This window comes from Bufo bufo, chromosome 6, assembly GCF_905171765.1.
Source record: "Bufo bufo chromosome 6, aBufBuf1.1, whole genome shotgun sequence".
Classification (NCBI taxonomy): domain Eukaryota; kingdom Metazoa; phylum Chordata; class Amphibia; order Anura; family Bufonidae; genus Bufo; species Bufo bufo.
The window spans coordinates 172434121-172448197 of NC_053394.1; the positions used below are offsets into that span (position 1 = coordinate 172434121).

A 14077-nucleotide genomic window follows, 5' to 3' on the forward strand; every position below is an offset into this window, starting at 1 on the left:
CGCTGTCTATAGAGGAAGATACTGTATATAGAGGAAAGTACTGGCTGACACTGGTACTGTCAGAGGAAGATACTGTATATACAGGAAAACAGCTGGCCCTGTCTATAGAGGAAGATACTGTATATAAAGGAAAGTACTGGCTGACACTGGTACTGTCAGAGGAAGATACTGTATATACAGGAAAACAGCTGGCACTGTCTGTAGAGGAAGATACTGTATATAGAGAAAAGTACTGGCTGACACTGGTATTGTCAGAGGAAGATACTGTATATAGAGGAAAGTACTGGCTGACACTGGTACTGTCAGTGGAAGATACTGTATATACAGGAAAACAGCTGGCACTGTCTATAGAGGAAGATACTGTATATAGAGGAAAGTACTGGCTGACACTGGTACTGTCAGAGGAAGATACTGTATATACAGGAAAACAGCTGGCACTGTCTATAGAGGAAGATACTGTATATAGAGGAAAGTACTGGCTGGCAGTGGTACTGTCAGAGGAAGATACTGTATATACAGGAAAACAGCTGGCACTGTCTGTAGAGGAAGATACTGTATATAGAGGAAAGTACTGGCTGGCACTGGTACTGTCAGAGGAAGATACTGTATATACAGGAAAACAGCTGGCACTGTCTGTAGAGGAAGATACTGTATATAGAGAAAAGTACTGGCTGGCACTGGTACTGTCAGAGGAAGATACTGTATATAGAGGAAAACAGCTGGCGCTGTCTATAGAGGAAGATACTGTATATAGAGGAAAGTACTGGCTGACACTGGTACTGTCAGAGGAAGATACTGTATATACAGGAAAACAGCTGGCCCTGTCTATAGAGGAAGATACTGTATATAAAGGAAAGTACTGGCTGACACTGGTACTGTCAGAGGAAGATACTGTATATACAGGAAAACAGCTGGCACTGTCCTTAGAGGAAGATACTGTATATAGAGAAAAGTACTGGCTGACACTGGTATTGTCAGAGGAAGATACTGTATATAGAGGAAAGTACTGGCTGACACTGGTACTGTCAGTGGAAGATACTGTATATACAGGAAAACAGCTGGCACTGTCTATAGAGGAAGATACTGTATATAGAGGAAAGTACTGGCTGACACTGGTACTGTCAGAGGAAGATACTGTATATACAGGAAAACAGCTGGCACTGTCTATAGAGGAAGATACTGTATATAGAGGAAAGTACTGGCTGACAGTGGTACTGTCAGAGGAAGATACTGTATATACAGGAAAACAGCTGGCACTGTCTGTAGAGGAAGATACTGTATATAGAGGAAAGTACTGGCTGGCACTGGTACTGTCAGAGGAAGATACTGTATATACAGGAAAACAGCTGGCACTGTCTGTAGAGGAAGATACTGTATATACAGGAAAACAGCTGGCACTGTCTGTAGAGGAAGATACTGTATATAGAGGAAAGTACTGGCTGGCACTGGTACTGTCAGAGGAAGATACTGTATATACAGGAAAACAGCTGGCACTGTCTGTAGAGGAAGATACTGTATATAGAGGAAAGTACTGGCTGACACTGGTATTGTCAGAGGAAGATACTGTATATACAGGAAAACAGCTGGCACTGTCTGTAGAGGAAGATACTGTATATAGAGGAAAGTACTGGCTGGCACTGGTACTGTCAGAGGAAGATACTGTATATACAGAAAAACAGCTGGCACTGTCTGTAGAGGAAGATACTGTATATAGAGGAAAGTACTGGCTGGCACTGGTACTGTCAGAGAAAGATACTGTATATACAGGAAAACAGCTGGCACTGTCTGTAGAGGAAGATACTGTATATAGAGGAAAGTACTGGCTGGCACTGGTACTGTCAGAGGAAGATACTGTATATAGAGGAAAACAGCTGGCACTGTCTATAGAGGAAGATACTGTATATACAGGAAAACAGCTGGCACTGTCTATAGAGGAAGATACTGTATATAGAGGAAAACAGCTGCCACTGTCTGTAGAGGAAGATACTGTATATAGAGGAAAACAGCTGGCACTGTCTGTAGAGGAAGATACTGTATATAGAGGAAAACAGCTGGCACTGTCTGTAGAGGAAGATACTGACACTATATAGAGGAAAACTGTCTAGTGGAAGATACTGTATGACTGACTATACAAAGGAAAACAGCTGGCAATGTCATTAGCAAAAGATAGTGTCTGAGACTGTATATAGAGGAAAACAGCTAGCACTGTCTATAGAGGAAGATACTGTCTGGCACTGTCTATAGAGGAAGATACTGTATGGCACTGTCTATAGAGGAAGATACTGTATGGCACTGTTTATAGAGGAAGATACTGTATGGCACTGTCTATAGAGGAAGATACTGTATGGCACTGTTTATAGAGGAAGATACTGTATGGCACTGTCTATAGAGGAAGATACTGTATGGCACTGTCTATAGAGGAAGATACTGTCTGGCACTGTCTATAGAGGAAGATACTGTCTGGCACTGTCTATAGAGGAAGATACTGTCTGGCACTGTCTATAGAGGAAGATACTGTCTGGCACTGTCTATAGAGGAAGATACTGTCTGGCACTGTCTATAGAGGAAGATACTGTCTGGCACTGTCTATAGAGGAAGATACTGTCTGGCACTGTCTATAGAGGAAGATACTGTCTGGCACTGTCTATAGAGGAAGATACTGTATGGCACTGTCTATAGAGGAAATCACCTGGCACTGTATATAGAAGTCAGAGACAGGGGAAGAAAAAAAGAGGGTTAGTCACTGGGCCTTTCAAAACGATGGTCCAGGGATAACTTCGCAGGGCGCCAAAGGTAGGGCAAAAATACGTGTGGTACGTTTGTACCTGAGTTTTTGGAACAAATTTATGTATATATATATTAAAATATTAATATATTAAAGACGATGGTGGAACAAAGAAGGGCAGGCTGCCAGTGGTCTCGACCCACCCTGATGCCCTCAAGGTGGGTGATTAGGAAGAAGACAGTGGGGTTGCGTGGAGACGCTAAAAAGGACCACAGAGAGGCGCCAAGATCCCTAGTATCTAGGGTTATGATGGTATATAACCGAAGAGATAGAAACTTGAGTTGTTAGATACACGTAAATGGGGTTTGCAATATTTTCACACTCACCGATTATTATGATTCTCACGGTCAATTCGTGTATGGTATGCAATTTAGCAGATAAGGTATTAGGTAAATGTAAAATATTAGGCAAATATAAAATCAAGACATGAAATCAAGATAAAAAATCAAATCAAAATTTCAGTGACTCACTTCACCCAGGAGGGTAATGTGGGATAAAGCACAAGACACCTCCTGCACCTGGATCGCCAGTAGAGTCTCACGGATGAACAATGATCACTCAGGAGTTCTTGTTCATTCTTTATGTTCTTTTATTCCAAAGCCAGGGTGGGGGAGTGAGCAGCTCGACGCGTTTCGGGGCCTCTTAATGGGTCCCCTTCATCAGGAGCATATACCTCCTACATGTATCTAATAACTCAAGTTTCTATCTCTTCGGTTATATACCATCATAACCCTAGATACTAGGGATCTTGGCGCCTCTCTGTGGTCCTTTTTAGCGTCTCCACGCAACCCCACTGTATATAGAGGAAGACAATGTATATAGAAGAAAACATCTGGCACTGTCTATAGAGGAAGATACTGTCTGGCACTGTCTATAGAGGAAGATACTGTATGGCACTGTCTATAGAGGAAGATACTGTATGGCACTGTCTATAGAGGAAGATACTGTCTGGTTCTGTCTATAGAGGAAGATACTGTCTGGCACTGTCTATAGAGGAAGATACTGTATGGCACTGTATATAGAGGAAGATACTGTATGGCACTGTCTATAGAGGAAGATACTGTCTGGCACTGTCTATAGAGGAAGATACTGTCTGGCACTGTCTATAGAGGAAGATACTGTCTGGCACTGTCTATAGAGGAAGATACTGTATGGCACTGTCTATAGAGGAAGATACTGTCTGGCACTGTCTATAGAGGAAGATACTGTATGGCACTGTCTATAGAGGAAAACAGCTGGTTTTGTCTGGCACTGTATATAGGGACAAAAGGCTGGAACCGTTTATACAAGAAAACAATAGCTGGCATACAGGGGCAAATTGCTGGCACTGTTTATAGAGGAAAACACTGTATATAGGGGCAAACAGCTGGCACTAGTTATAGAGGAAGGTACTGTATGGTGCTGTACATAGGGGCAAATGGCTGGCGCCATTTATGAATAAGACACTGGTTAATGAAAAAGACCCTGACTTGTAGTGTTTTGTTTTTTTCAGGGGGGGGTCGAAATGTTTTTAGGATAAATGTTGGCAAACTCTTCCCCAGGGTAACCTTGGCTGGCACAGAAATGCGGGCAGTAACCGGCTGGACCGTTCATGGAGGGGCGTGTGCGGATTTGTAGGTGCAAGCCTTGCACGCGCCATCTTGGCTCCACACAGGACGAGCAGGAGGATGCTGCTCCCTCATACAGTACACGAGAACGTCGTCTCCACGTCACAGTTTACACAGGGCGACTTCTATCGCAGCAATCTCCTCAGAAAGTAACGGGCCAGCCTGACGGGACTCGGCGCATGCGCGCTGCGGTGCGCCCTGGACGCGCATGGAGTCGGGGCCGCGCACGCAGCTGGTCCCTCCTTCCCTGGACTCCTGGCCCAGATTTACTAAACAAAGGCTGCAGTGTGAGGTGCAGGTCAGTGATGGCTGCTGTACATCCTATCACTAAGTGCATGCTGCAGGCTATTATAAGTGTGCATGCCTAGAGGTAAGCTCTTCATGTCATCCAGTCCTTCCCATCAGGTGCTGCTCTCATCATGTCATCATATGTAATGCATGGATGCCAAATCAGATTCAGATTGCTATTTGTAGGTTTATTAGGCACAAATAAAGTTCAGATATTTCAATTTGGTGACAAGGGTCATTTCATCATGGTGGCTTACTGTCACTATTGGTGGCCATGGCCAACCTATGTGCTGCGATGGCTTCTGATCACCCTGCCTCATGACCAGTGTCCACATGGTGCTGTGTCTTTTTTTTTTTTTCCTTAAAAATGTCCATGAGCCATAATAATAATCATGTGTAACCTCATTGTCTAAGGGAGCGGCAGCATCTTCTTCATGAGATGGATGTGTGGAATATTACGTAATGGTGTTAATCATTTATCCCAATGGTGGAACATTTTCCCTGCTTCCTAAGACCTCATCCACATTTCCATTTTGCACTGACGTCAGCTGTCCGTATTTTCGGGACACGTACCCATTCATTTCAATGTGTCTGTTTACACATCAGTATTCTTTTACTGACTGGAGACATGCACTACTTTGTTACATGACATGGACCAAACCAAAGGATCCGTGTTTCACGGACACACAGGGGGAGATTTATCAAACTGGTGTAAAGTAAAACTGGCTTAGTTGCCCATAGCAACCAATCAGATTCCTCCTTTCAATTTCCAAATGAGCTGTGAAAATCTGGTTGCTATGGACAACTAAACCTGTTTTACTTTACACCAGTTTGATAAATCTCCCCTTGTGTGTCTGTGAAACACGGATGTTTTTTTATTTTTTTTCACGGACATCAAACTGGAAATGTGGAAGAGGCCTAAGTCGAGGGCTGTCCAACCCCTGCCATAGGATTAGGTTGATGAATTAGCAGCTCCATTAGATATTAAAGCCTCTTTCCCTCATCCTTGTCAGTGGCTCACCCGTGAAGAACCTATGATCAGTCTGTGTGTCCGTTTTTTTTTTGCCTCTGTGTGGCATTTGTATTCCACAGATGTTGGTAGGCTGGTTTTCACAGCATCCGTGTTGTCAGTAGTTTTCACGGACCCATATACTTCAAGGGGAGTGATGGGCTGCATCACGGACCAAAGTAGTCCATGTCTCCATGGTTTTTCAACTAACCCATGGTCAGTGGAAAATCACTGATGTGTGAAAACACATTAAATTCAATGGGTGGAGAACACAGACAGCACACATCCATGATTCGCTGACTTGTGGATGAGGCCTAACCAAGCTGTCAGTGTAGTTATTGCCGTGTCCCCAACGTTCTCCTCCATCCACTTCCCTAGTAGTCAGCACCTCACTTGTTAGGCCGCGCATCCTCAGTATTAGGGCTCATGCACACGACCGTTGGATGTTTTGCGGTCCGCAAAACACAGATATCGGCCGTGCACATTCCACATTTTTATGGAATGGACGGCCCCTAATAGTAATGCGCACAATAATAGGACATGTTTTTTTGTGAAATGACAATGCGGACATACAGAAACAGAATGCACACAGACTTATTTCCGTTTTTTTTTTTTTGTTTTGTTTTTTTGTGGCCCGACTGAAGTGAATGGTTCCCTTCCAGGCCGCAAAAAAACTAGAATGGTCCTTTATAGGACAACAGTCTCCCACCCTCGTCCTCATGTCCTCCATTATTGAACAACCCTACAATGTGCGCTTTTCTGCCAGGAATCTACATAAGAGCAACCTATCACTGCCCGTCCTGGTCTCCACTAAGAGAAACTGATGGAAGATTTTAACTGTTTAAGGCCTCTTGCACACGAACGTGTGCGCCCTGCAAATTGCGGGCCGCAATACACGAGCACAGTCCACGGGGCAGCCCCAGCAGATCGTGGACCCATTCACTTTAATGGGTCCACGATCCGGCCGTTCCGCAAAAAGATAGGACATGTTCTATCTTTTTGCGGAACGGAAGTACGGGACGAAACCCCACGGAAGCACTCCGTAGTGCTTCTGTAGGGTTCCGTTCCGTGCTTCCATTCCGCACCATTCCGCATCTCCGGATTTGCGGACCCATTGAAGTGAATGGGTCCGCATCTGTGATGCGGAATTCACACGGAACGGTGCCTGTGTATTGCGGATACGCAAATGCAGTCTGCAATACGGCCACGGAGCGCACACGTTTGTGTGAAAGAGGCCTAACACTTTTCCTGCTCATATGTATTCAAACAAGGATGTTTCATGACCTCTTTTCATCATGACTTATTTTTCATGTTTACGTTAGTGCAACATGGAGAAGTCACCTTGTTCGGTGGAGATCAAGAACCTGGACCAAATGTCTGGAAGGATCCTAAACCTTACAATGGAGATAATCGGCCTCCTGACTGGAGAGGTGAGTTGACACTCTTGTAGCCAGGTTCCTGTTGGTTTGGTAGTCTGTAGATGTTGTCGGAGTGTCTTTGAGTTATTAGTTAGTTGTTATTTTCCAACGTACAGTAGGCTATGGATATATGTCACGTTCAAGCTTCTGTGCATGCAGAACAGTAAGGAATGCCCTCAACATAACAACATACGGTAGGAGATGATTGTTCTGTTTTTGTCCTCATTGATACATGTGTTTGTCTTAATAAGTAGGAATATACCGTGGTAAAGAAATCTAGTGACATCTTGAGTAACATGACAGACATCATGGATGCTCCACCTTCTTCACATGAAAGAGACCATGACAAAAAGATCCTAGAACTCACATACAAGATAATTCAGCTGCTGACTGGAGAGGTGAGCACTGCTTCGGCAAGGGCATTAAACTGCCATCGTTTTCTTTTTCAGTACCTCTACTTTGTTTAAGGCCTCATGCACACAGCAGTATGCATTTTGAGGTCCTCAAAACACAAATCTGAAAAATACGGATGACGTCCATGTTGCAAGCAGCTTTTTTGAGGACCAATTGACTTCAAAGGGTCCGCGGACCACATTTTGGGGTCAAGAATAGGACATGTTCTATCTTTTGCAAACGGACATGTACTGTAGATGCAGGATAAAACTTACCAGGAAAGATTAAAGGACCTTAACATGTATAGCTTGGAAGAAACACGAGACAGAGGGGATATGATAGAAACTTTTAAATACATAAAGGGAATCAACAAAGTAAAAGAGGAGAGAATATTTAAAAGAAGAAAAACTACCACAAGAGGACACAGTTTTAAATTAGAGGGGCAAAGGTTTAAAAGTAATATCGGGAAGTATTAGGCTACTTTCACACTTGCGTTCAGAGCGGATTCGTCTGGTGTCTGCACAGACGGATCCGCTCCTATAATGCAGACGTTTGTATCCGTTCAGAACGGATCCGTCTGCATTATAGTTTAGAAAAAATTCTAAGTGTGAAAGTAGCCTGAACTGATCCGTCCAGACTTTACATTGAAAGTCAATGGGGACGGATCCGTTTGAAGATGACACAATATGGCTCAATCTTCAGTCATCTTCAAACGGATCCGTCCCCATTGACTTACATTGTAAGTCTGGACGGATCCGTTTGCCTCCGCACGGCCAGGCGGACACCCGAACGCTGCAAGCAGCGTTCAGGTGTCCGCTTGCTGAGCGGAGCGGAGGCTGAACGCTGCCAGACTGATGCATTCTGAGCGGATCCGCGTCCACTCAGAATGCATTAGGGCAGTACAGATGCGTTCGGGGCCGCTTGTGAGCCCCTTCAAACGGAGCTCACAAGCGGACACCCGAACGCTAGTGTGAAAGTAGCCTTACTTTACTGAGAGAGTAGTGGATGCATGGAATAGCCTTCCTGCAGAAGTGGCAGCTGCAAATACAGTGAAGGAGTTTAAGCATGAATGGGATAGGCATAAGGCTATCCTTCATATAAGATAGGGCCAGGGGCTATCCATAGTATTCAGTATATTGGGCAGACTAGATGGGACAAATGGTTCTCATCTGCCGACACATTCTATGTTTCTAAAGCACACATCCGTATGTCTGTTCCACAAATTGAACGTGTCCTATACTTGACAGCAATATGCGGACCATGGACCCACTGAAGTCCGTCGGTCCGCAAAAAAAACCAGATGCAACACAGACATCACAATGACCGTGGTGGTGTGCATGAGGCCTAAAGCCTAGTTGTTTGAGGAGATATATGTTGTGTACTGAAAATTAAAGTGTAAATGCCCCTTTACACAGACGACACAGCAGGCAAATTTGGGAACAAATGGTTCATTCCCAATAATTGCCTGCTTGTTACAGAGGGTGTAAGTTGCATTTGCATGCAGCAATCATCTCTGCTGCTATCGTGATTGCTTGTCGCCCTACACATTCAGTGTTTCTGAGCAGCACAGGTGGACTGGAAGGAATGGCCTCACTCCTCATATAGGAGGACTTGAAAATTTAGTAGAAGGCCAGTTAGGGTTCATTCACACATCCGCAAAATGGGTCCGCATCCGTTCTGCAATTTTGCGGAACGGGTGCGGACCCATTCATTTTTAATGAATGCTGTCTGCAGCCGCACTTCTGTTCCGCGGCCCCGCAAAAAAATAGAGCATGTCCTATTCTTGTCCGCAGACATGGACAAGAAAAGGCATTTCTATTATAGTGCCGGCTATGTGCGGTGTCCGTGTTTTGCGGATCTGCAATTTGTGAATGGACCCTTAGTGAGAAGTTCTAGAAGGAATGGAGAATGACTGAAATTACTGTTGTGTTTCAGGTCCCTCTGAAGAGCGGAGATATAGCTGTGTACTTTACTACAGATGAGTGGGAATATTATAAAAAGCATGAAGATTTTTATAATAGCCCAGCAATAGTATCGGCCAGAACCCTCCGATTACAGCGTAAGTGAAATATTCCATTTCAGATGCATCCCAATGGTGGAATAGAGCGTGAGCGCCTACAGTGTAACCCTGTAGTCCACCTGACACATACTGTGGGCACCAACAATTTTCCTTGCACCAGTTATGATAATTCCTTTCCTGTTTTGAACTGTTTTGATTATAATTCAGGTCACAAAAAGCAAGTTGTTTCAGATTGCAGCATCTAAGTTGTCTGACAGAAACACGGGCAAAGCGATCTGAGGGTGCTGATGGGTTACCATGACAGCCAGGGGCCTGACGTAAGCCTCTGCGTATTTGGGCGTGTTAAAGAGGACCTCTAACCTCTCCTAACATGTCTGTTTTAGCAACTGCTTCCATTCCCTTGTAATAACAATTCTGGAGCATCTACTGTTATTATTAGGACTCTATGATGTACTGTTAATTTATTATTCCCCCTAGAAGTTATGAATTAATTACGAGCAGCTTGCAATAAAGGTTTAAATGGATGTTACTTTTTGGAGGTGTGTGCCTGCACAGACTAAAACGATCCAGTCATTGCTGCCGGTGTCAGACTGTGACTGTACAGGGTAACACCCATCTGGACCTTCACAGTAAACTGCTAGGAATTCTTTTCTAACTTCTAGCAGGAGTAATACAGGAGTTACACAACACAGAATCGTAAGATTATAAGCCCCAGAATTGTAATTACAAGGGGGATGCAAGTAGTTGCTAAAACAGACATGTTAGGAGTGGTTACAGGTCTTTTTTTTAAAGGGGTTATCCAACTCTTGGTAACTAAGTCTGTATTGTTAATGGCTGTGCAGCTCCTTCAGTACTGTTCAGTTACTCACTACTGCTTGTTAGGTAATTTCTCCTGCTGGATCCCAGAGGAGGATGTGCTAGAGAGAAGCTGAGCTCCCACAGGATGACTGACAACCTTCTGTGTACACCCACGGATTAGGGCTTTACTACCTAACCCCTTCCCACTAAACAACCAGAGTGATTTACTGCAAGCCAAACTGATAGGTCCAATACTCGGCAATACATTATCATGTTACTTATCCTGCATGGTGAATTAAGTAAAAAAAATAAAAACATTAAAGAGTAACTAAACCTTTATATAATAAATAAAACTATATATAATAAAACTATCTCTGATATACTTTATTAATCAATTTTATATTTTTACTACACTTTTCCCTGCCTAAAGCGCACCATTCACTGTGCGCTTAAAACTCTGTTCTTTGTACACCACTGACAGCAGTGTACCGAGTATATTTTATCAATGGGGCCGCAGCAGCATATTGCTGCTCCTGTTCGTGCTCCTCAGAGGATTACTAACTCTTGGCATAGCACATGGGTACAAAGTAACCAATGTGCTATGCCAACAGTCAATGTCAATTTTGTCAGAATGTCTTGGATAAATAAAACCGCCACATAAAGTAACACATTTAAGATTAGAAAAATGAGTCTTTGGTCTAAAATGGATTTGACTGGGAGGGATTAAAGGGGTTGTCTACTTTTTGTTATATTGACCTATTCAGTGCTATTCACTTGAATGAGAAGGAGCCATCCCATTGAAGAGAATGAGACTGCTGAGCTGTAATTACACTGCTCACTGCTGCAATATCGACAGCGAGCAGGTAAATGGAGAAAAGAACAAAGCACTCGTACGAGCACTGCATTCTCTTTATACAGCTGATCTGATATTGATGATCTATCCTGAGGGTAGGTCATCAATATCGCAAAAGCGGACAACGCCTTTAATATCCATTTGCAGTCAGTGAGAATCCAGCTGCTGTAACCCCCCTCACTTTCTGTGGATGAATGGTGACCACTCTAGAAAAATAACATGTCACTTTGATCAGTCTGTTTTCTTCTGGAGTTTGCATGGCCAGCCCACTGTAGTCAGAAGCTGATCATGTGGCCCTATTGAAGTGAATGGAGAGAGTGCCACTGTTCTTTAACTGGGCCAGGGGGGATGGGGTCTCATTCTAGAGATAGGAGAGCTCCTGTAGGTGATTCCCACACATATCAGACATTTATTGCATTACATGTCCAAGATAGAACAAGCCCTTTCATATGGCATATCGGTCTGTCTGTATTTTCATGTGTTGCTAATCCAATGCTCGTGCATAGCCGACGGTCTGTCAAGGGTTTGTTTTTAAGGTTTCCATTAGATAACAGTGTATCTACCAATTAATTTAATACTTTAAACATGAATTTGATCTTTTTTTTTTTTTTTACAGGTCGCGTAGCTCTCAGGCCTACAACTCCTACTCAACCACAACCACCAATGGTGAAAATGAGAAAGAAGCGAAAATATGTAAGGAGAAAGGCCAAGGCCTCAACGTCCCGTAGAAAGTTGAGTGAACAAGATGAAGATTGGCAAATGCAGGAAGAGTATGCATCTGACCCTAATGCTAGCCTCATGATGGCAAATAGTGAGGATGATGATGATGATGAAAGTTTTGACAGCTTATTTGTCGTTAAGTGTAGAGAGTGTGGTAAAATGTGCCAGAACAAAGCCGCCTACATATCCCACCAAAAGACCCACACCCGGGTTTTCAGTTGTAACATCTGTGGTAGATTTTTCCCTCACAAGCTACTTCTTCTTCAGCACCAAAGGGCCCACATAGAATCAAAACCATACTCATGTGCCGATTGTGGAAAGCGCTTTCCCCGTCCTGTTAATCTGGAAACGCATCGGAGAGTACACAGTGGTGAGAAGCCATTCTGTTGTTCTGAATGTGGGAAAAGGTTTTCCTGTGAGGCAAACCTTCTCAAACACCATAGAATACACACAGGAGAGAAACCATTCACTTGTACCGAATGTGGAAAGTCCTTTGTTAAGAGCTCACATTTGTCCCGGCATAAGCGCATTCACACCGGGGAGAAACCATTTCTATGCACTGAATGTGGGAAGAGCTTCACCAACAAAGAAAATCTGGTCACTCATAAAAGGTTTCACACAGGAGAGAAGCCCTTTCCATGTAGGGAATGCGGCAAAAGCTTCAAATTTAAGTCTCACCTTATGGTACACCAGAGAACGCACACTGGGGAGAGGCCATTTTCATGTGCTTATTGTGATCGACGCTTCATTGAAAGGTCACATCTCGTCAAACACCAACGTTCCCACACTGGTGAAAAGCCATATTCATGCAAGCACTGTGGAAAAAGTTTTGCTCGCAGCTCACATTGCGTAAACCATGAAAAGACACATGCTCGAGAGAAAAAATTTCCATGCCCTGATTGCGGTAAATGCTTTGGATTAAAGAGTCAGCTGAAGAAGCACTGGAAATCTCACTAAGGAAATGGTTCTCTATGGATGTGCTAAGCAGACACTGAAGGGCAATTCCATCAGGTCCAAGAACGGGAAAAAAACATTTCAGGGGAGATTTATCAAAACTGGTGCAAAGGAAAAGTAGACTATTTGCCCATGATAAACAATCAGGTTGCTGGTTTCATTTTCCAAAGCGCCTCTGAAAAATGAAAGGTGGAAACTGACTGGTTGATGTGGGCAACGACTCTTTTTGCTTTTTTCAGTTTTGATCTCCCCCATTATTATAGTAAACGGTATATCAGTTGTAATGTTCCCTAGGGGGCAGTGTTAAAGTAGTGTGTGAGGGTAGAATAAATCTAGTCATGACAGAGGGGTGCTCATAAGGTGACAACCATTTTTCTGGGGTCAAAATGTGCTCAGAGCAGTTGTCCATTTTCCAAGGGAGAAAAGGGTAATTTATTTTTTCTTGACTGGAATCTCCTTTCTCCAATGTAAATGATATGAACAGGTTTTAAAAGATGTGGAAAAAGAATGGAGATAAAACATACTGTACAGAAAACCCACAAAGGAAATGCTTTTGTGTACTATGTTTTTCACAGTAAAATCCATGTTAAACATTTGACAACCCACCATTTGTTTCCAGCACAGGACTGCCTGATCATTCGAAACCACATACTGTATGAACCGATGCAGGACTTGGACAACATAGTCGATTACAAAACAGACAGTAGCATATCACATGCTAGTTCTCAGTGGGCCTGATGACTTAATATTGGTCAGATATTCTGCAGTGTTAGATAAACAAGGATCATTTGAGTCTTGTGAAGAACAAACTTTAAGGTCCACTAAACCCTGGAAAAAAATGAAACCGAACTTGCTCAGGAAAGTTTGTCTGTAGTCCTTCCTTTTAAGGACATCTGTAAACTGCTGCAGAAAGCAGATATCCTACAGTCAGAGAATTGTCTTCTTCCTACCTGCCTCCCTATCTTCAGCTGGAGAATGACTCTGTGCACTACCATGAGCTCACAGACAAAACGCAAAGTTCGGGAAGTGGGCAGGCTTACCGTCGCTTTCATTTCAATAGACATCCAGAGCAGTGTGAAAGAGTTGCAAGCTGCAGAACGTCTGCAGCTTCTTACAAAACCTCCCCTGTATGGCACTGTTTGGGAGTAAGGAGAATGATTTTAGACTTAATTTTTAACAGTCCCTACTACAGGTCTATATAATTTATTTATTTTTCTCACTTATATGGCGCC

The 14077-nt window shown here is 43.4% G+C and overlaps 1 protein-coding gene across 1 annotated transcript; it reads left to right on the top strand.

Annotated features, from left to right (window-relative positions):
- Nucleotides 1–4586: 4586 nt before the first annotated feature.
- LOC121005603 lies at nt 4587–13583 on the top strand. Its single transcript, XM_040438380.1, has 6 exons — nt 4587–4690; nt 7012–7119; nt 7362–7505; nt 9436–9559; nt 11788–12045; nt 13465–13583. The coding sequence occupies exons 1-6, from the start codon at nt 4601–4603 to the stop codon at nt 13581–13583; spliced, it is 843 nt and encodes a 280-aa protein (XP_040294314.1). The 5' UTR covers nt 4587–4600.
- The last annotated feature ends 494 nt before the right edge of the window (nt 13584–14077 follow it).

Bases quoted from the DNA above. Each gene is read 5' to 3' on its own strand.
- LOC121005603 (XM_040438380.1), top strand. From the start codon at position 4,601: ATGGAGTCGGGGCCGCGCACGCAGCTGGTCCCTCCTTCCCTGGACTCC. The intron at 7,120-7,361 runs GTGAGTTGACAC...CTTAATAAGTAG, and splicing joins TCGGCCTCCTGACTGGAGAG to GAATATACCGTGGTAAAGAA. The intron at 7,506-9,435 runs GTGAGCACTGCT...GTTGTGTTTCAG, and splicing joins TTCAGCTGCTGACTGGAGAG to GTCCCTCTGAAGAGCGGAGA.